At 40.0% G+C, this 24,075-nt stretch overlaps 1 protein-coding gene across 2 annotated transcripts in view; it reads left to right on the top strand.

Moving 5' to 3' along the window:
* The window catches only part of NR5A2 (nuclear receptor subfamily 5 group A member 2), a 236,120-nt gene extending 212,536 nt beyond the window's left edge, over positions 1 to 23,584 (top strand). For both annotated transcript variants that reach the window (XM_077276230.1, XM_077276229.1), the window contains exon 7: positions 16,888 to 23,584. In XM_077276230.1, the coding sequence (XP_077132345.1) occupies positions 16,888 to 17,135 (248 nt within the window). In that variant the 3' untranslated portion in view covers positions 17,136 to 23,584. The remainder of the gene's footprint in view (positions 1 to 16,887) is intronic.
* Positions 23,585 to 24,075: the final 491 nt, after the last annotated feature.

Consider the following 24,075-nt stretch of genomic DNA (forward strand, 5'->3'; position numbering starts at 1 on the left):
CTGTTATTTCACTTTCGGTAAAAAATGTCTGTGTGGGTCCTCTTCTTATTTAGACATAGGAGAGTTATATGTCATGATGCTTCAAAAGAAATTCTGTGCTTGCTGAACATAGAGTTCTCTCTATTTACATACTATATGACTGTGAGGAGTTCATAGGAATGAGGAAATAAAGCCGCACACAGCCATGTTTAATATACCGTATATATGTATATATATATACAGTGGCAACCAAAAGTTTTGTATTTTTTTAAAAACTGCAATTACTTCTGTCCGGTTGTTGTGATGCCACTTTCCTGGTGATTAATTTAAATTGCATGAAGTTGTCATCATGCAAGACCTTAATTTTAACCAAAATGCTTTAGAATAAAGGCATGGTCATTTAATTACAGAAAACTGACAGACAAAAAGCTTTGCGTATACTATTTATTGAGCACAACATATAGAGTAATTTATTGATTACAATGCCATAACTTAGTATTTTGTAGCACAACCTCCTGCTTTAATTACTGTACCGCACTGATGGGGCACTGTAGCCATTCGGGTATTCAGGACATCCTGATGGATCTTTCTCCATTCCATTTGCAAATCTGCAAACAATTAATCTTTATTGCTCTGGGTATGGGCCCCAACTCGTCGCCCTAACTCATCCAAAAGGTGCACTATAGGGGTTAAATCAGTTGATTGGCTTGGCCATTGCAATGGGTGAACATTTTTCTTTGCTAACCATTTTTTACTACATTGGATGTGTGCTTAAGATCATTGTCTTGCAGGAATTTTCAGCCCCTGCCTACTTCAGTTTTACCTTGTGGCAGCATTACATTCTCCAGTATATCCTTGTACATGGTAGCATTCATATTTATATCAATTCTATGCAGAGGGACAATGTCAGATGCAGAAAAGCAGCCCCAAACCATGACATTGCTTCCACCATGTTTCACTGTAGGTGTCTAGTACCTTACTTCATTACGTTTTATAATTGGGCAGTATTTATAGTGCTTGCCATCACTGCCAAACAGATTGAACTTGGATTCATCCTACCACAACACCTTAGACCAACCTGTCTCTTTCCATTGGCTCTGTTCTTCAGCAAATTCAAGTCGGACCTTCCGGTTCTTTGCAGAGATGAAAGGCTTCTTGACTGGAACTCGTGTATTCAACCCTACTGCTCTTAGCCATCACACCCTATATTCTTCATTCATTTTCATGTGAAATCCATACAGCACTTTTATGGACATCAGATACAGACTTTTTCTTAAAGGGACTCTGTCACCTGAATTTGGAGGGAACAATTTTCAGCCATGGAGGCGGGGTTTTCGGGTGTTTGATTCACCCTTTCCTTACTCGCTGGCTGCATGCTGGCTGCAATATTGGATTGAAGTTCATTCTCTGTCCTCCATAGTACACGCCTGCGTAAGGCAAGATTGCCTTGTGCAGACATGTACTACGGAGGACAGAGAATGAACTTCAATCCAATATTGCAGCCAGCATGCAGCCAGCGAGTAAGGAAAGGGTGAATCAAACACCCGAAAACCCCGCCTCCATGGCTGAAAATTGTTCCCTCCAAATTCAGGTGACAGAGTCCCTTTAATAATGTGATCACCTTTGGAGGAAGTTTTCCATGGTCATCCACTTGTAGGTTTGTGAGCTGTTCCATAACCTTCTTTTCTTTCTTATACGTGACACTTGACTCTTTTTGGCTTTTGCCTGACTTCACTCTTAGAATAATAAGCTTCCTGACATCTGGTGATCAATTTGGCTTTGTTATTGCCACTATTTAACTGAAAAACACACACAGAAAAAAAAACGTAGGCAAAATCGACCACTGCTAATGTTGAAAACGAACACAAAGGGATAAAGCAATGTCAAACACAAATTTCATCCTTCTAAGTAACAACCAGTTGCTTCCAGTTTACTAAAATCACCAGGAAAATGGCATCATAACAACCAGACAGAAGTAATCAGACTTTAAAAAAAATGCCACACTTTTGGTTGCTACTGTAGATAGGTGATAGATATGATATAGACAGATAAATATGAGCTAGATTTAGCATAGTTAGGTGCATAGATGGGATAGATAGAAAGATAGATAGAAAGATGGATAGGATAGGATAGGATAGGAAAGATGGATGGATCGCATAGATAGCTAGATATTGATCTTATATTTGAGTGGACAAATTGGGTAAATCTATTCAAAGCTTTGCACCTATCACTTTAGCATTTTTGTGCTGTTCCACTGCAATGTTGTTTTGATTGATAGATTCTCACTTAGAACTGAAACGTCGCCAATGTGGGCTATTAAATAGCACTTTTTTCACTTTTTCAGTTAGTGTGCTGCCTCCATTTTCTCTATTTTTTCTAATTTTAGATAGATATGATGTAGGTGGGTATTAAAAAGATAGAAGAAAGCTAGGTAAATGATTATTAGATAGAAGGGGGATAGACAGATGCTTGATAAATGTGACAAAGTTACATGGCAATAACACTTATTTTACGATGTTTGTTGTGTGAGATTATCTAGTACCATTTATCGGCACACACTAATTGCAGGTGCAGCAAAATGGAAAATCAGAATAAAAATGTAAACTGTTGCCTTAAAGCAGTGTTCCCCAAGTCCGGTCCTCAAGAGCCACCAACAGGTCAGGTTTTCAGGATTTCCTTAGTATTGCACAGGTGATAATTGCATTACCTGCACAGGCAATAATTCCATCACCTGTGCAATACTAAGGAAATCCTGAAAACCTGACCTGTTGGTGGCTCTTGAGGACCGGACTTGGGGAACACTGCCTTAAAGGCTGCAGAGGGCATGGATAGCAGTCACAACCTGGCCCTCATGCCTGAGGGGCCCAAATGCACTCTTGCCACCTAAGAAGACACTGAATTATAAATGCCACCTGGTAATTGGGGGTCCTATTAATGATTTTGCATTGTGTCCTAGAAACCTTATATTACACCTTTCCCCTCTTATAAGATGTACCCAAATGCATGCCCCTGCAGTTATCTCCCTGAGGGGAAGACATGTAGAACCTGTTAATTGCTGCCAATCATCGTCCTGGCACGGCGTCTTCCCGCAGAGTCTGTGGCACATTATCATGTGACGGTGAAGTGGTGGCTCTCATTACTTACCTCTGCATGTATGGTATATCCTATACCTTGCCTTTATATTTCACATCCAGACACTGAATTTCATGTCGTTGCCTTGGGACACAGCAATCAAAGTGAGTTAAAAGCCGAACAGAAAGTCTTCAGTCAGCACTGTGTCTCCATGCGGCTGAGATCCGAAGCCTCCCCGGCTGCACTATGGATTTGCTGTCTATCAAATGCAGAATACACTACTCAGGTTAATGGATGGATTATTCCGTGTAATGATATTAGGGCATTATTGATACAGACGGCAAGGAGGTGACCTTGTTAGACCAAGACAACTATATTAATTGATCATTTGGTTTCTACAAGTTGAATCCCCTGGTACTTATTAACCCTTTCTAGAGGTTTCCTACATTTTCAGAGACATTGCAGGATATCTGTGGGTTGTCACGACAGCCAGTGGTCTGCAGAAGACCCCGTGCCTGTCATTCTGAATTTTCTATGAACGCCGGCTCATAGCCATCATTCATAAAAGATTGTGATTTCTGCTACACATGCTATGTGTAGTACAGGCTATCGTATGATTGCACCTTCAAGACTCCTAAAGAGACTATTGAAGCCAGTAAAAAAAAAATTATAAATAAGTTTTAAAACCTTAAAAAATTTAAAAAATCACAAAAGTTCACATCACCCCCCTTTTGCCCCATTGAAAATAAAACAAACAAAAAAAAGAATGATAATAATCTTTATTTTTATATAGCGCTAACATAGTCCGCAGCGCTTTACAGTTTGCACACATTATCATCGCTGTCCCCGATGGGGCTCACAATCTAAATTCCCTATCAGTATGTCTTTGTAGTGTGGGAGGAAACCGGAGAACCCGGAGGAAACCCACACAAACACGGGGAGAACATACAAACTCCTTGCAGATGTTGTCCTTGATGGGATTTGAACCCAGGACTCCAGCGCTGCAAGGCTGCAGTGCTAACCACTGAGCCACCGTGCTGCCGTGAATATACACATATTTGCTGTCACTGCCTTCAGAAATGTCCGATCTATCAAAATATGTAAAAAATATACAATAAATAAATCCAATTGGTAATGGTGTAACAAGAAAAATAAATACAGTTTTTTTGTCCACCCCAAAATTGCAATAAAATGCAATATCAGGCGAACAAAACATCATATCTACCCCAAAATATTATCATTAAAAACATCAGCACAGGACCCAGGAAATAAGCCAGCACTCAGCCCCAAATCTTGAAAAATGCAGACACTTCGGGTCTTGGAAAATGGCGACAGAAGCTAATTTTTTTTAATAACAAATTTCAGATTTTTTTTCACCACTTAAATAAAAAAAGAACCTATACATGTTTGGTGTCTATGAACTCGTAATGACCTAGAGAATCATATTGCCCGGTCAGTTTTATCATTTAGTAACATGGTAAATAAAAAAATTTAAAAAATTGTGAAATTGCACTTTTTTTGCAATTTCAACACACTTTGATTTTTTTTTTACCGCTTTCCAGTACACGATATGATAAAAATTAATGGTGCCATTCAAAAGTACAACTTGTTTCATGAAAACATCATATGGTTATACTGATGGAAAAATAAAAAAGTTATGGCTTTGGGAAGAAGGGGAGCAAAAAACGAATGTGCAAAAACTGAAAATCGCACGGTCATGAAGGGTTAATTCTTGTGTAAATGCACCATTAGTCCATAGTATAGCTTTTATGAATGAGAGATAAAACTTAAAAAGTTTCAGCGTTTGTGCTTTCAATAATTTAATACCTTAATTAAAATGCAATTACCATACAAAATAAAGATAAATATGCTACATACATAACCTTACATGTATATATATGAGGATGCCTAGAAAGCCAAGATTAAATTATATCTTACCCAAATCCCAACAGAACTGAGACGCATGAGCTTGTATTGCTTTGGAAATGTAGGCATCTCAGTCTTTCTGTTGGGGAACTTCTGTGTTATTTAACATCTCCATAAAAGATATTTGGAAAGTCCTTCATATTTCAGTGTAATGTTGCTTTTTTTCTGAGCACTGTCCACTTTAATGGTTTAAACAGCAAGATAACAGTACACTATAGAGAAAAAGTGGGGAGAATGATTTATGAGAAACAATTCTGTGGATCAATGCAGTTATATAGAGCAATGAGAGCGATCTCCGTGAGCTGTAGATATCAGTAGATGGTGCAATACTATAAGATATATGGAGCCGCAAGAAGCCTTGTAAATACAGCAGTATTAAAGTTTACAAGGAAAGCTTTGATTAGTAGCTGAGAACAGTGCAGGGCAGCTCATGATTCCATCCGGATACATCTGCTTATGTATAGTCACATTACAGAACAATTTCATAAACTGAAGAGTCTAAAGGTAGGGCAACTCTACTTCCACATTTTCCAGGTAGGGCAACTTTACTTCCACATTTTCCAGGTAGGACAACTCTACTTCCACATTTTCCAGGTAGGACAACTCTACTTCCACATTTTCCAGGTAGGGCAACTCTGCTTCTACATTTCCCAGGTAGGGCAACTCTACCTCCACATTTTCCAGGAACGGCAACTCTACTTCTACATTTTCCAGGTAGGGCAACTCTACTTCCACATTTCCCAGGTAGGGCAACTCTACTTCCACATTTTCCAAGTAGGGCAACTCTATTTCTACATTTTCCAGGTAGAGCAACTCTACTTCCACATTTCCCAGGTAGGGCAACTCTACTTCCGCATTTTTCAAGTAAGGCAACACTATTTCTACGTTTTCAAGGTAGAGGAACTCTACTTCCACATTTCTCAGGTAGATCAACTCTACTTCCACATTTCTCAGGTAGGGCAACTCTACTTCCACATTTCTCAGGTAGGGCAACTCTACTTCCACATTTCCCAGGTAGCGCAACTCCCACATTTTTCAAGTAGGGCAACTCTACTTCTACGTTTTTCAGGTAGAGCAACTCTACTTCCACATTTCTCAGGTAGGGCAACTCTACTTCTACATTTTCCAGGTAGGGCAACTCTACTTCTACATTTTCCAGGTAGAGCACCTCTACTTCCACATTTCCCAGGTAGGGCAACTCTACTTCCACATTTTCCAGGTAGGGCAACTCTACTTCCACGTTTTCAAGGTTGGGCAACTCTATTTCCACATTTTCTAGGTAGGGCAACTCTACTTACACATTTTCCAGGTAGGGCAACTCTACTTACACATTTTCCAGGTAGGGCAACTCTACTTACACATTTTCCAGGTAGGGCAACTCTACTTACACATCTCCCCCTGACGAAGGCACGTCGCCAAAACATGTGTAAGGGAAGTGGCACCATCACCTGGGTATAGGTAAGTTATTTCTACATGTATTTTTAGGGGTTTTGTTAACCTTTCTGGCAGTTTCAGTGCATCATTACAATATCACCTGCATATTTTATATGGGCACGCTATATGACCCTACTTGTCTGACTTAATGGTATGTACTATTAGTGTCCCAGCCTATTCAACTTGAATTTTCTATAGACATTTGATTTAGCGCTGTTTTCAATTACTTAATGCCATATAGATGTCATTTCCAGACTTTCCTGCCCAGGGTGGTGCGACCTAAATCTTTTTGACTCTTTTTTCGAGCACCATTGGCTATTTTTTAAATATTTGTATTTGTACTTGTTGTTTTGCTATTAATAAAGTTTTTCTACCTTGTTCATCATATGCTTTTAGTTTATATGCTTATATCTATTTAGCATAGAACTGCCTATATACAGTTTCCTATTTTGGAAGCGGTTACTTTCTAATTTCGTCTTAAGAAATTATCTTATACCATCTCACGTCCCATTCTGTTAAGGGTACTAATTTGGTTTCTTCCACATTTCCCAGATACAGCAACTCTACTTCCACATTTTCCAGGTAGGGCAACTCTACTTCCACATTTTCCAGGAAGGTCAACTCTTCTTCCACATTTTCCAGTTAGGGCAACTCTACTTCCACATTTTCCAGGAAGGTCAACTCTGCTTCCACATTTTCCTTGACATATAAGAGAGCTTCCTCTTCTACCCTGCCACCGTGACATGTACAGAGAGGGCAGATGATTGGGTCATTGTAATAGTTAAAATAAATAGTTTTCCACCTCTGGGCAAATATTCGACAATTAGTCCAGCTTGCTGAATGCTGGTAGCTTGCTGAAATTACAGAGGAGTTGATGGATCCCCTTTATTGATCACATTAAATGTTCACTCAGACGAGCATTTTTCCGGTCCGTATGCTGTCAGTGTGCCAAATGCACTGCACACAGATCAATTCAAGAGAATGGGGTAGTTATATGTACTTGGGGTAATGGGGTAGTTATATGTACTAAAAAAAAACCACAATGTGTTACACTGATCCATTTTTCAGACTGGACTCAATGGGTGTATAAATAACAGATATCATAGATGATGACATGAATGACAATTCATCCGTTTTCCTTTTTTTTTTGTGTTGAAGAATACCAAGTCACCATAATTTTCTTTCTATAGTAAGTGTCCGATGAGGCTCTTCGCACGTCCATCTTTGTAGACGATGAAGCCATCTTTATTGCACAGTGCCATCTTTATTAGGCTACTAATTGTAAAAGGGTTAATGATGTATTTGATTAGTGGATATCAATTGGTGACCTTCACAGCTAAATAACGCTGTTAGTTTTACTCCATTAAGAAAGCTAAGCAGTGCCCTGATACTGATATTCGCTTTAATTAGCAGACTGAATGCTTGATTACAATAATGTATGCAGGATAGTCTGGGTGTGTACACGGGGAATCACTCTGCTGTCTGCCTACGTGTAATATATTCAAAAGGACCTTAGGGTCTGCTGTTCAATAAAGATGGAAGAATATACATGGCCCCTTCTCATGCTCATTCTGAGCTTGTTTTATGAAAAAAAAGTAAGTAATTAGTCCCAGAGTGAATAAACCGGATTAGATTAGATAGGGCTTGTAAAATGGAACCAAAAGGATGTTCTGCTTAAGATATTACTATGTAAACTTTGCATTTACAAGCAAATATTTTAGTTTGAAGACTGTTTGACATAGAAGTACAACATCCTGTCTTCAGGATCCTTTGCCTTTTGCTCATACCTGTGCATAGCCTTATGTTTAGTATATCTATAAGGACCGATCACCATTATATGTAATATATTTGAGTCTAAAAGCTTTCTGCCCATAAATGAGCACCAGTTAAGTAAATGCAAGTTGAACTGTATGGTCACAGCACGATTGTTAATATGATCATTCTGTCCCCATACAGTTGCATTGTATGGCAGAATATTGCATACCTATACTGGGCAATGAACTGCCGATAACATAGATTTTTATATGATATGAATGATTAGCTAGCGAATAAGCAAGCATTTTGCTCTTTTGGCGTTTGATTGGTGGCATATTAGAACGCTTGCAATTATTGGCCCCTTTAAATGGGCCTTAAGTTCACCTAGACACTAAATGTTGCCACCAATCTCAGTACCATATTCCTATATTAGTTTTTTTTAATATAACGCCCTCTTGCTTCCTGTAATATACCTTACCAAAATTAAAGACTTCTCCATGCACATTTGGATGGCCACCTGGTCCAGCTAAGATCAAAAGGTTTGACAGGACGTTAATTTAATGCATACAGCACCTTATCATCTATAGATCATTTAAAATCCAGTGCATATCCTTTAAAGAGACTCTGTCAGCACAGAATGGCTGTACAAACCAAGTAGTGGCGCTCAGTTCTTCATGGCGGGACCAAACATTTAAATGCACCTTCCCATCTGCTTGTTTTCCCTCAATATCCATCTCCATCTTCTTGGATTGACAGATTTGACTTAAACAGAGCCAGAGTATGGTGGAGATAGATGGAAAACAAGCAGGTGGGAAGGTGTATTCAAATGATTGGCCCCGCCGTGAAGCACCAAGTGCCTGTACTTGGTTTTAACAGTCATTCTATTGTGACAGAGGCCCTTTAAGCCTACATCTCTGTACCCTGCACTAGCATATTTTCAGCAATATGCCACCAGGGCCTACTAGGTTTTGGGAGTCCATGGCAAGCTGAGTAAAACTACAGGCAGGCGCATAACTATAATAGCTGTAAGAGTTGCAGTCACACCTGGGCCCTGGAGCCCACAAGATTCCTTTACCCCAGTGTTCCCCAACTCTGGTCCTCATGAGCCACCAACAGGTCATGTTTTCAGGATTACCTTAGTAATACAATTATCACTTGGGCAATACTAAGGAGATCCTAAAAACATGAGCCGTTGGTGGCTCTTGAGGACCGGAGTTGGGGATCACTGCTTTAGCCCATAAGAGAACACCAAGACTATTATAAATCTACGATAGATTAGAGCCTTTTGGATGTTTTGTATTGGGGCACACGGGTTTTAAGTTACACTACTCCCTGCAGGTGCACAGTAAAACCCGCGATTGCACCTGGAAACCTTCCATATGTTAATTATGACATTATTGGAACTTTATCTATTTCCCCATCCACTAAACCTTTTACTTGACAACCTGACAGATTTGTTCTGGAAAATTTTATTTGAATCTTATGTATTTTCACTATACAAATCAAATTGTTGTATCCCACCTTTCACCTATCCTGGCTCTTCACCCAGGGCTGCCACAAAGAATTTCAGGGCCCCATACCAGCTACATTTTTGGGTGCCCTTGAGACTCCGCCTAGGAACCACCCTAGCTCCGTTTCCACCCCTCAAGCCTTCCACAGTCCCACCACCCACTCTTGTAAGAACTCACTTCTGCACCACGTCCTCACGAATCACATATTAACAGTACCCATCAAACACTATATCACATACATAGCAATTAGCTTTTGTTTTGTACAAAGGATTTTTTAATCCTGCCAGCACGACAAGGTAGACTCTTTTGATAGGGCCCTACTCTACTCTAACCTATTAAACATTTCTTAAAATATCCAATACTCTTTAGGCATATTTTTATTTATTTTGCTTTAATGGAATATGTCGCATATATTTTTTGAAATGACCAATAATGCCATATACAGAGGAGAAATACCACCACACCATGGCCAGACCACATATTACCACCACATAGTGACCGAATAAGTCCGCATACAAGGAACAAATACCACCACACCGTGACCAGACCACATATTACCACCACATTGTTACCAAATAATACCACATATAATGAACAAATACCGTCACATCATGACCAGCCTACATATTACCACCACAACATAGTGACTGAATACTACAATACTGATCATTAATTACAATACTAATATTACAATACTAATATTACCATAAGTGCCATTATATAAAGGAGTTCTGTGTATAGTGTATAGTGTATAGTGTTCAGGTACTACAGGGATCACCAGTGACATTATACATGGGAGCTCTGTATATAGTGTCAGTGTACAGGAAATACAGTGATCACCAGTGACATTATACACAGGAGCTCTGTATATAGTGTCAGTGTACAGGAAATACTATGCTCACCAGTGACATTATACATAGGAGCTCTGTATGTAGTGTCAATGTACAGGTTATACAGTGATCACCTGTGACTAGTGTTGAGCATTCCGATACTGCAAGTATCGGGTATCGGCCGATATTCGCTGTATCGGAATTCCGATACCGAGTTCCGATATTTTTGTGATATCGGAAATCGGAATCGGAAGTTCCCAGTGTATGGTTCCCAGGGTCTGGAGGAGAGGAGACTCTCCTTCAGGCCCTGGGATCCACATTCATGTAAAAAATAAAGAATAAAAATAAAAAATATGGATATACTCACCCCTCCGACGGACCTTGGACCTTAGCGGTGCAATCGGCAGCCTCCGTTCCTAAGAATGCAGTGAGTGTACAGGACCTGCGATGATGTCGTGGTCTTGTGATTGGTCGCGTGACCGCTCATGTGACCGCTCATGTGACCGCGACATCATCGAAGGTCCTTCACTCACTGCATTCTTTGGAACGGAGGCTGCCGGTTGCACTGCTAAGGTCCAGGGCCCGTCCGAGGGTGAGTATATCCATATTTTTTATTTTTATTCTTTATTTTTTACATGAATATGGATCCCAGGGCCTGAAGGAGAGTTTCCTCTCCTTCAGACCCTGGGAACCATCCAGGATACCTTCCGATATTTGTGTCCCATTGACTTGTATTGGTATCGGTATCAGCGATATCCGATATTTTTTGGATATCGGCCGATCCAATCCGATACCGATACTTTTGAATATCGGAAGGTATCGCTCAACACTACCTGTGACATTATACACAGGAGCTTTGTATATAGTATAAAGTGTATAGTGTAAGTGTACAGGTAATTTAAACTGACTCACCGGTGATGTCTTTAGTTGAACTTCTTCATCTTCACTTTTCTTCTTCATCTTGCATAGAACACCATCACTTCTTCCAGCCAGGACTTATCTCAGCAAAAAAGAGCACACAGTTATCTTGAAAACCGTTTCCAGAGCATATTCCCCACTTATTCCCCAACTTCTATACTATGCAGCTGAAAACAGATGTGCACCCACAATTAAAATATAATTAGTTATTATGCAACCCACCATTCCAAATATAAATTGTAATCCACCACTGTACTGCCACTAACTATAAATAGCCACTTTCCCACCCAATAAATATATAAATGAATTAGAACCCGTATTCTTTCCCCAATTCACTATCAGTAAGTCTCCTGCATCCTCAACACCTCAACACCCTCAACTCTGTACCTTCCGCTTTCCCAATCCATTATATTTACATGACCCCCTCTGCCCCTATTCAGTATGTCATGTTCTTTCTTTGTCTCCCACCCCACCCTCAATTCATCATTTTGTCTCCCCCACCCTCAGTTCATTTACTGTCCCCCTTCCCCCAGTCTCAATTCAAGATCATTTGCTCTGCCCACCCTCAATTCATTATCATTTGCTGTACCTCACTTTAAATTCATCATTATTTGCTCTCCCCCATCCCCCACCCTCAATTCCTCATTTGCTGTCCCCACCCCAATTCATCATTATTTGCACTCCGCCACCTCAAAACATCATCATTCACAGTCCCCTGCCTAACACCCTCAAATTTTAATAATTTGCTCCCCTCAAGCCATTTAATCAATTTTATAAAAAAAAATAAAAAATTAATCCTTACCTCTTATATGATCCCCTGCAGGCCCAGCACTCCTTCTGCTGTTCTGGCATGTATGCGCCATCACCGGCACGTCACAGAAGAGGCAGAGTGACTCCTTCGGTTGTTCCGTGGAACTCTAGGAAGGCTCCCTGCTCAGAATGTGTGCCGCCACACAATATTTTATTATACTCTGGGGCCCAGTGAGCAGAAGCACAAGAGGGGGGGGCTGGACACAGTCTCTTTACTTCTGCGAACCAGGCCCTATGCAACAGTAAGGGTAGTAATGCCATGATAGCGAACTTGACTTCACCTCTCCATCTGGTCCTCAGCTGGCCCCCTTTCTTTCTCCAGCTTCTCTTCTGGTGGTCACTAGGCCTCATGACACACGTCATCCCACCAGAGGCACTGAAGTTTTAAGATGGAAGAGAAGACTGGAGTGGAAGGGAGTTAGTGAGGACTGGGTGATTAGCTGCAGTGCTAAAACATGTGAGAGGTGAGTATCATGTTTTTTATTTTTTAACCTCTTTTCAAACCTACAAAGAATAGGGCAAAATTTCAGCCAGCTATTTTTCTTGATTCAAATAAATCAAATCACAAAAAAATGCTGGTTCTGGTAGATCTGACTTTTTTGTGAACTATGAAGCAAATTTAAATGACCTTAAATCAATTCACTCATCTCTATTAATTACCCCTTTCAGCTAAAACCAGAAAATTCAGAACCAGTATTTTCCTTGTTGATTTATACTTTGTCCTAAGCTACAATTCTTTAGAAGCTATTTCACCTCCCATCATTGAGTCCTCGATAATATATGTATCTGTCATACAAATTTTTATAAGAAATGAGGCAGAAAAGCTATTTAAACTTCCATGAAAATTGTATCTTTCAATATTCTCACATTTTTAGAGATTAGCTGTGTGACTTTATAGTCAAGGATACCAGAATACGCTATATACACAGAAATTATATGGTTGTACACTGAAAAAAACACTTAGAAGTTAGATTTTAAGTGCTGTGCCTGGACAAATATGTTTACAAATGCAAATGTCTTGTTTTGGATGCGGTGGCACTTGACTGTACTTAACCAATGAAACATGACAATGTCCTTGATTCACGATCATCCTATAAGAGGTGACACTTTAACCTTCTACTCTGCTCACCTCGGATGAGGATATATTGTCTATTCGATATAAAAATAAAAATTCATGAGAATCTTCTGCAAGGTTAAAGGCCAGCAGTCCATCTATTTTCCACCGATGATCAGTCACAGAGATATATATTTTAGGAGGAGGTGCCTTGTGAAGATCATTTTGCTCTCCAGCTGAGTGTAGCAGATGGTTCATTAGCATAATCTTGGCCTGTCCCAGGATTTCGCTATCATTTAGAAAAATGTCTCATGGAAACAGGACTTCTTGTCTTATTTTATTAGAATTAACGGTGTGGCGGGCTGGTTTCTAAATTCACCTTGGGTCAGAAAAATTAATCCGGAATGATATGAATTGTTCAGTACTCTGGTTTAAAGATAGGAAGGACTCTGGAGACTCATTAGGCGACCATATATTATATTCTGGCTCTGAAAATCTACAACCTTTGTGTCACTAAAGGGTTTGACCTTGTTCTATTTAAGCTATCCTTGATTCTACTTGATTGAAGTTTTATAAAGAGTTTCTAATGGAAACATACCTAAGCTATTTTGTGTTTCATTATAACTCTCAGTATTCCATAAGATAAGCACTATCAACAATTAATACAAACCACTTCATTAGTGTGAACCGCACTTTGCTTGGAGCAAAAATTAGAGGATTTTCATACATTTAGTTATGAGTTACGTTTCTCATAGGTATGTAATTATTCACAGAAAATTAGTCACAAGTGAAGAAATATGGACAGTGATCACTTATTAGCACTGAAAGGTTGTCGCTTGTTACTTACTACTATATATAATGCCTAATCTATAAATATAGATTTTCTTAGCACCTAAAGGGGCCAACTCATTATAAGCCTATTACTGGATATGAACAAAATAGTGGGAGACAACCATCTTCTACACAGGGTACAGAGACACCAATAAGAAGTACCTTCTGCTCTGCTGGACAATATGTATCAGTGTATTGTATGGATACCCTTTCATTTGTTGGGCTGCATGTAATACGTACTGTATTTCCCATTTGGCAAAATGAACAATTAAAGCAAAAATGTTATTACTCTCTGAAGAAGCTATGTAGCGAAACATGCCTTGTAGTAGCGGTGAGTTGGGCTATATCATGCAATCGGGTGAGAATAATCACCGTAGCATTATTGTTGTTTATAAATATTCATATTTATTTACATAACTTCTATTTTACTATTATATGGTTGACTTATACATCTCCAATGATTATTATATTATGGTATATTTAAATGGTGAAATACATGTTTAATTATTTCTCTGATCATCTTGAACAATTATTATTTCTTCAAAATCACATATTTCTATTTTTGTCTGGTCCCCCACCAACTATTATTACCGTAATCATGTCCCAGCGAGTTACATGTTTTTATTGTGTGGCCAATGTTTTGCAAAATGAAAAATAAATATTGCAAATGTGTTGTTTCTAAATGTAAAACATTTCATCTGATACTATCTTGATTATGTCTCCAAGCTTTATTCATTCAATAGTTTTCCACTACATGAGATATTTTTTATATTTTATTCTTAATTGGGTTTTGATTTAAAATCTTCTGACTGTTGGGGAGCTTTGGAGCCCTGTTTTCAAATTGTTCCAGTTGTGCATGATGAGGCAACCCCCAAAATAGTGCCTACAATATATGAAATATTACTATTGTATGTCTTGACTGAAAATCTAAAACTTGATTAAGGATGGTGTCCATAAAAGTATAGTCCGGGTGATGATCATGTGTGGTATGTCGCTTGTTTTCTAATGGTGGAGTCTCCATCTGATGGCCATTTGCCACATACAGGTGCTTCTCGCAAAATTAGAATATCATTAAAAAGTTAATTTATTTCAGTTCTTCAATACAAAAAGTGAAATTCATATGTTATATAGAGTCATTACAAACAGAGTGATCGATTTCCAGTGTTTATTTCTGTTAATGTTGATTATGGCTTACAGCCAATGAAAACCCAAAAGTCATTATCTCAGTAAATTAGAATAATTAACAAAAAAAAAAACCTGCAATGGCTTCGTAAGCGTTTATAAAGATCACTTAGTCTATTTCAGTAGGCTCCACAATCATGGGGAAGAATGCTGACGTGACAGATATCCAGAAGGCAGTCACTGACACACTCCACAAGGAGGGTAAGCCACAAAAAGTCATTGCTAAAGAAGCTGGCTGTTCACAGAGTGCTGTATCCAAGTATATTAATGGATACCTGAGTGGAAGGAAAAAGTGTGGTAGAAAAAAGGTGCACAAGCAACCAGGATAACTGCAGCCTTGAAAGGATTGTTAAGAAAAGGCCATTCAATAATTTCGGGGAGATTCACAAGGAGTGGACTGCTGCTGGAGTCACTGCTTCAAGAGCCGCCACACACAGACGTATCCAGGACATGGGCTACAAGTGTCGAATTCCTTGTGTCAAGTCACTCATGACCAATAGACAACGCCAGAATCGTCTTACCTGGGCCAAGGAGAAAAAGAACTGGACTGTTGCTCAGTGGTCCAAGGTGATGTTTAAAGATGAAAGTAAATTTTGCATTTCATTTGGAAATCAAGGTCCCAGAGTCTGGAGGAAGAGTGGAGAGGCACAGAATCCAAGCTGCTTGCGGTCTAGTGTGAAGTTTCCACAATCAATGATGGTTTGGGGAGCCATGTCATCTGCTGGTGTAGGTCTACTGTGTTTGATCAAGACCAAAATCAGCGCAGCTGTCTACCATGAAATTTTAGAGCACTTCATGCTTCCTTCTGCAGACAAACTTTTTGGAGATTCTCCAGCAGGACTTGGCACCTGTCCACACTGCCAAAAGTACCAATACCTGGTTTAAAAACAACAGTATCACTGTGCTTGATTGGCAGCAAACTCGCCTGAACTTCACCTCATAGAGAATCCATGGGGTATTGGCAAGGGGAAGATGAGACAACCAGACCCAACAATGCAGACGAGCTGAAGGCTGCTATCAAAGCAACCTGGGCTTCCATAACACCTCAGCAGTGCCACAGGCTGATCGCCTCCATGCCACGCCACAATGATGCAGTAATTAATGCAAAATACGACATGACCAAGTATTGAGTGCATTTACTGAACATACATTTCAGTAGGCCAATATTTTGGATATTAAAATAATTTTTCCAATCGGTGTTATAAAGTATTTAATTTACAGAGATAATGAGTTTTTGGGCTTTCATTGGCTGTAAGCCATAATCATCAACATTAACAGAAATAAACACTGGAATAGATCACTGTTTGAAATGACTCTATATAATATGAGTTTCACTTTTTGTATTGAAGAACTGAAACAAATTAACTTTTTGATGATATTCTAATTTTGTGAGAAGCACCTGTATTTTCATAGATTTTAAGCTCTTACAATTAAGGCTCTCACATCACTGTTGTCTGTACATGGGCCCTGTAAGTTGTAAATCGTTGCAGAATATGTTAGCGCTATATATAAATGATTGTTATTAATCATCTATGACTATAATAATAAAGTGTGCTAATTAGTGTCTTTCCTATTTGTTCTCCAGATGTGAAGAACTTGGAGAACTTTCAGTTGGTAGAGGGAGTTCAGGAACAAGTAAATGCTGCTCTTCTGGACTATACCCTGTGCAACTACCCACAGCAAACAGACAAATTTGGGCAGCTCCTGCTACGACTACCAGAAATCCGTGCAATAAGTTTGCAGGCAGAAGAATATCTATATTATAAACATCTCAATGGTGATGTGCCATGTAACAATCTTCTCATTGAAATGCTTCATGCGAAGAGGGCCTGACCCCTCCCGAATTCACCTTGGATTTCAGCACAAACCTTGACAAAGACTATTTAATTTTAAGGACATTTAAAAGTAAAAAAAGGTATAATAATCACATTTCTTAATAGTAAATACGTGATGCATCAGGGTATTTGTATTTCAAACTGTGAATGACATTACATATTCCCAAAGGACTCTGCACGGGACACTGCCTGATCTCAACATAGCCAATAGGGAGGATTGCAAAAAGGTCGGTCCATTGCTACTAAAGAAAGATCGAAGAGAAGATTGGAAAGACAGAAAAAACCAAGAACAGAACAATTCCTCAAAAAGCTACTTAAACCCTTGAAGTCATTATATAGTTACACCGAGTATGTCTATGCATTTCCATTTTTGGAGTGTTTTCTTTAAAGGTTGGCCAAAAACAGAATTCAAACCAAAAAAATGTTCATATATATACATATATATATATAGAAATATATGGATCTAAATATCTGCACGTGGAAGACTCTTTACCTTTGTTTCATGGTGGTCTTGCTGGAGAAGGGGCAAAATGCACAGAGATGCTCAGTATAACTGTAGAAAATAGGGAATCTGTCCTTATAGGCTGCCTAAGGTCAACCTCTATGGTTAACCCTAAAACACAATGTTTTTTTTAATGAATCAGAAGTTGTGCATTCAGTGGGAGAGATGCTACTGTGTTGCTCATACGTACTTTGCACTGTGTTCGCTGTATTACTTATTGTTACAGGCTGTTTGTTAACAGTTATGGAGATGGCAGTGCTTGCTCTCTTTCTTTCCTTAAAGCCATCCAGCCATCAGAAATCAAACTCTTCATTGTAAAACAAAGAACAAAGTTGTGTGTATATCATGTTGTGCTAGCAAATGTTCAATACCTGTATTGAAAATATTCCCATTGTGTCACTGCTACATTGTGACAAGACTTTCCCTATGTTGTTTTACCTTAGCGACAACATTCTTCACATTTAGATTTCTTTTATTAATATATTAGTAAGTTTACTTTAATCTAAATGGTACTAGTGGAACCGGGCAGCACTATTTGTGTATTTCCAAATAAACCCCCAAATTGTACTGCACATTTACATAATTAAGTTAATGCTCTCTGCTTTTTGGTTCAATTCACCTTTAATTTGTCTATATTTTGTAATCGTTTTTCTGCATTTTGTCATTTTCTGTTCAACTTTTCGAAAATCTCCTGTACAACCTGTGGTCATGCAAATGAAGAAAACTCATTTACATTTAAGGTGTCCGTTCATGTATCGTAGCTCATTCAGCCGATAGCTGTCTCTCCCGCCTTCCCCTTTCTCATGGCCTGGCTGAGCGTTCAAGTGTTTTCTACAGGGAGAGTGAAATCGAGTTATCCCAATACGCACTGAATGGTTGGCCGGTCCCACTTAGACGGGTTTGGCTGACTTTAAGGCCTCATTCAGACATCCGTGTTGCATGTACGTGTTCTATCCGTGTTTTTTTTTTTTTCACAGATAAAACACATACACATTACAATCTATAGTGCTATTTTCATGTCCGTATTTTTTCCGGCAGTACGGATGAAGAGAGCCAATATAAGTCTATGGAGCGTATAGATGGCGTCAGTGTGCAATCTGGGTGCTGTCCTGTGTTTAACATTGCAAAGTATAGGAAAAGCTTTGTAATTTATTTCTATATCCATCCGTGAAAAACATGGATGCCACACTGATGGTAAATACGGGCACACGGATGCCAAACTAGTAGTAAAAATGGACACACTGATGCCACATTGATGGTAAAAACCGGTCACACGGTCCATACACTGGTGTAAAATACCGATGACACAGGTTGCATTTTTCAAGTACATGTTTACATGCAGTCGTGTGAATGAGGCCTTATGTGTACAGGACGCTCTCCTTGGAGGACTCACAAAAGCAATATACAGTAACAAATATCCATTACAGCATATAATAGATGTTACAAGATTTGTCACCATCTTATTTCTGTTCAACCGTTTCATTTATTAAATTAAATGCCCAATGACTGCCACAAGTCTGCTCTGGAATAATACTTCTAATGCCTTCCCTTCACCCGTCCATAAAAAAAAATCCCCAAAAAACAAAGATACTCATTTTGGACTAATTCTTTGTTCTTTAAGGAAAGGTCACTTTAGGTACACAGTATAGGTGTTTTCTTGCAGATGGTTCTCATTTTCTTGAATTGTGCAAATTTTCCCTATTGCAGACATACAGTATGTCGCTTCTTCCAAAGAAGATGTGTAGATGGTCACCATCACTGTCCTCTCTAAACTGTGTGTTCTAGAAAAGAAGTAATATAAAAGATTAATGAGGATAGACTGGCACAATAAAAGCTCCACCTGTGGGCAAAGTCTGGAGCTTTAAAAACTCATCACAACTCATAGCTCAGATGGAACATCCAGACATACCTAAAGTGAAAGAACCAGAGGAAACAGTTCTGGTGGCTTCACACTTGTCAGATATTCAGTAATGCATTTTATTGAAAACCACACAAAACTATTTTAATTCATTCTGCTGAAAAAATGTTCAAAAAAATTCAGTGAATTTTGGCATTTGTAGGACGCCTCTGGCAGCTGTGATAAGTTTTTGAAAAGTGGTGGTGTCAGAGTGTGGCTCCACACTATCGTTTTTGCCTTAGAAAGGTCATAAATGACACATAAATTGACTCTAGTTTTGATGAATCAAAATCAGATCCTACTGATCTATTGATATTATCTCAGGACTGAATTACACAATTATTTATCCGAAATAATCCAAACATTCTAATAAGAAAATATCAGTAGAACAATTCAAACAAGAAAAGATGCAACACATTGATATCTGAAAACTGAAGGAATAGGTGGAAATAGATTAATGGGAAAACAACTATATAAGTAAATCTACACAACTTGCTCATAATATATTGTATCCTATTGTTATCATCCACAGTAGGTTAACATCTGTTTTGTAGTTTGTCTAGGTCAGTTGTGTGATATCATCTCTTGGTCTGTAAGAACTGGCCAGTCCAGGTCCCAAATGCAGCCTCTGAGGCTGTCAGTAGCGTGTTTGCAATACCCTAGTCCAATAGTTGGTGCCACCTGCATGGGGTAAATGGTACAATAGCATTTCATTCTATAGACGTAATGTCACATTCCTATTTTTGCACTAAAGAAGATTATCGGAGATTTGTGAATTCCATAAATAATTTCCAACAGAACCAGGAAAAGTAATTAAAAGAAAGAAAAGCACTTTCAGTATTAAAATGAAAAGGAACCTGTCAAGCGATTTATGCTGCCCACACTGCGGCATGACTGCACGATGGATGTTACTTTGGACCGCCCTGACATTTCAGAGAAAGTACCGTTTGGAGATCCGGCTGGGCACCATAGAAGACCCCTGGCTGGCTCCTCCCAGCAACACTACAGGTGATTGATGGGTCTATCCCTCGTGTGTACATAGAGCGAGACCAGTCAGTCACCTCTAGCAGCGCAGGAAAGAGTCTCCCGGGACAGTGCCAGACTAGTCTCATCTGTAGTTATGGTTCCCAGCCCATTCTTCAAAGTACCGTATATTTTTTCTGAAATGCTCAGTATGTCGTGGAGCCAGGCTGAGATTTATGCTGCCCGAGGTCTGGGGTCTCATGAGACGTCGTGACAGGTTTCCTTTAATCCAGTCCCATTTATATGTGACCACCAAGCTGTTTATTGAAAATGAAGAATTAACCCATCGTATCTGGTAAATATCTGAATGTATAAAGTGATATAATAAGAAATTCACTTATGATCAGTGTTTGTATCAGAGATGAACCAACAGTGAGACCAGGGGCCAGATATTGACAATGGAGACCCCTGCACGAGAACAATAAATAGGGCCATTTTCCTGCTTATTTGATTCAGGGTGCCAGCCATAGACCACCTCAATCATGGCTGATGGCAAAATGCCTCACTGGCATGGCACTCCACTGGTATATAAGTGCAAACAGATATTTCTTTTAAGATGGCAGTGCGCCCCCTGTCTGCTCCGCTGCACTTGTGGCATATCCACTCTCCCTGGAGTGTCATTGTATGGAGGTGAAATATGTGGTTTAACAGCTTTATAGTAAATGACCTCCCTCTACAATATGGTATGTGCTGAGGAACAGCGTCATCTCCAGGGGTCTCTGATGGCTCATCTCTGGTTTGCTTAAAAAAAGCAAAAGCTATGGTTGCTTCAGGGGGTTTTCAATCTGCCCCAATTCAGCAGTTAAATATGAATACGCAGTGTTTAATTGATGTCATGAGACATTAAAATTCCAAAATCTCATTCTTTGTTTGCCTTTTTACTCATCTCCTTACTGTTTCCAAATGGCAAGTTATGTCTCAGGAACCTACAGAGCACTTTGTACGGGGCTTAGACAAATGGCCATCAAATCAAATGAGTAGATAAATGTAGCACTGCTGAGCGATTTTTCTGCCTGCAGAGCGATTCATCTGCGTGCAGAGCAATTCATCTGTGTGCAGAGCGATTCATCAGTGTGGAGAGCGATTCATCTGTGTGGAGAGCGATTCATCTGTGTGCAGAGCGATTCATCTGTGTGCAGAGTGACCCATCTGTGTGCAGAGCCATTCATCTGTGTGCAGAGCGACCCATCTGTGTGTAGAGCGACCCATCTGTGCAGAGCGATTCATCTGTGTGCTAAGTGATTCATCTGTGTGCAGAGCGACTCATCTGTCTGCTGAGCGACTCATCTGTGTGCAGAACGACACATCTGTGTGCAGAGTGATTCATCTGTGTGCAGAGCCATTCATATGTGTGCAGAGCGACCCATCTGTGTGCAGAGCAGCTCATCTGTGTGCAGAGCGATTCATCTGTGTACAGAGCAGCTCATCTGTGTACAGAGCAGCTCATCTGTGTGCAGAGCAGCTCATCTGTGTGCAGAGCGATTCATCTGTGTGCAGAGCGACCCATCTGTGTGCAGAGCGGCTCATCTGTGTGCAGAGTGATTCATCTGTGTGCAGAGCCATTCATATGTGTGCAGAGCCATTCATATGTGTGCAGAGCGACCCATCTGTGTGCAGAGCAGCTCATCTGTGTGCAGAGCGATTCATCTGTGTACAGAGCAGCTCATCTGTGTGCAGAGCAGCTCATCTGTGTGCAGAGTGATTCATCTGTGTGCAGAGCCATTCATCTGTGTGCAGAGCGACCCATCTGTGTGCAGAGCGGCTCATCTGTGTGCAGAGCGGCTCATCTGTGTGCAGAGCGATTCATCTGTGTGCAGAGCAGCTCAAATGTGTGCAGAGCGATTCATCTGTGTACAGAGCAGCTCATCTGTGTGCAGAGCAGCTCATCTGTGTGCAGAGCGGCTCATCTGAGTGCTAAGTGATTCATCTGTGTGCTGCGCGACCCATCTGTGTGCAGAGCGACTCATTTGTGTGCAGAGCGATTCATCTGTGTGCAGAACGATTCATCTGTGTACAGAGCGACCCATCTGTCTGCAGAGCGACCCATCTGTCTGCAGAGCGACCCATCTGTCTGCAGAGCGACCCATCTGTGTGCAGAGCGATTCATCTGTGTGCAGAACGATTCATCTGTGTACAGAGCGACCCATCTGTGTGCAGAGCGACCCATCTGTGTGCAGAGCGATTCATCTGTGTGCAGAACGATTCATCTGTGTACAGAGCGACTCATCTGTCTGCAGAGCGACCCATCTGTGTGCAGAGCGACCCATCTGTGTGCAGAGCGATTCATCTGTGTGCAGAACGATTCATCTGTCTGCAGAGCGACCCATCTGTGTGCAGAGCGACCCATCTGTGTGCAGAGCGACCCATCTGTGTGCAGAGCAATCTGTGTAAAGTTCCTGACTATTAATGTGTATCTGACCCAGGTACGGACTGGGGCTGAAATTTAGTCTTGCCATTTGAAATCACACAGGCCCATGTTGTCCCCGTCCCCATGGGATATATTACTAATATTACCCTGGATGGAGGAAAGGAAGATTTTCTACAAGACCAATATTTCTAATGATATCGGAGGCCTGCTGGGGTAAGTGACGGAGTCATCAACTTTGTGCTCCATCACAACTCCAGTATGGGTGTCTTGAGAACACAGATTCTGTTAACAACGTAGCAGACAAGGCAGCCCACAACCAGACAGGCCCTTCTGGCATTTGCCAGAATTGCCAGATGGCCAGTCTGGCCCTGATTTGAACCATATTGTACCTGATGAGGTGTAGCTGAGTACTAGACCTGCAGAACGCAGCATTCTGAGTCTCGCATGGAGCAAAATATCCCGTGTACAGTAATACCAGCAATGTCCTCCCACCAGCTGCACAATCATTCCGACAGAACTGTCAGTCATTGTGTTACTCGCTTTATAAATAGTTTATTTTTATGGATCAGCTGTTCCGACTGTAGACAATTCCAATTTTAATTTATTGTCCTCATGGTTTCAAATTCTGTAAAATATATCCATAATAAAGGAGCCAAATATGCCATTTATATGTGGTGTTAATGTTATTTGGGCTTATGGTGCGCATTGATTTATACCGCTGACAGATCACGGAAATAATGATAATATTGCGATTATTCTACACAACACCTCATTTATTCCAACACTAGGTTTGCACGTGATGATACAGTCGCTGCTTTAAAAGTGGTTAACTGAGACTTAATCCTCCATATAAAGAAGACTAGCATCAACTGAAACCCACCGATAACGGGTTAGACCGACGGTTGAATGTGTATGGGGCCCTAGACAGATGAATGTCGGGGAGTTAAACAGTAACCATTGTTTTAATTTTTATTCATAGATAAATAGTAAACATGAAAATAAGAAAGTTTCTTATATTTCTTATCACAGAAATCGTCTTCTTTCTCCACCAGGACTGATCTCTCATTCTCAATATTCTCAATGCACAGGTAAAATCTGTCTTCACTGAATATTTTTTTCCCATTGCTAAGATAGGAAATGATATTTAG

The sequence above is a fragment of the Ranitomeya variabilis genome, chromosome 8, assembly GCF_051348905.1.
Source record: "Ranitomeya variabilis isolate aRanVar5 chromosome 8, aRanVar5.hap1, whole genome shotgun sequence".
NCBI classification, from domain to species: Eukaryota; Metazoa; Chordata; class Amphibia; order Anura; family Dendrobatidae; genus Ranitomeya; species Ranitomeya variabilis.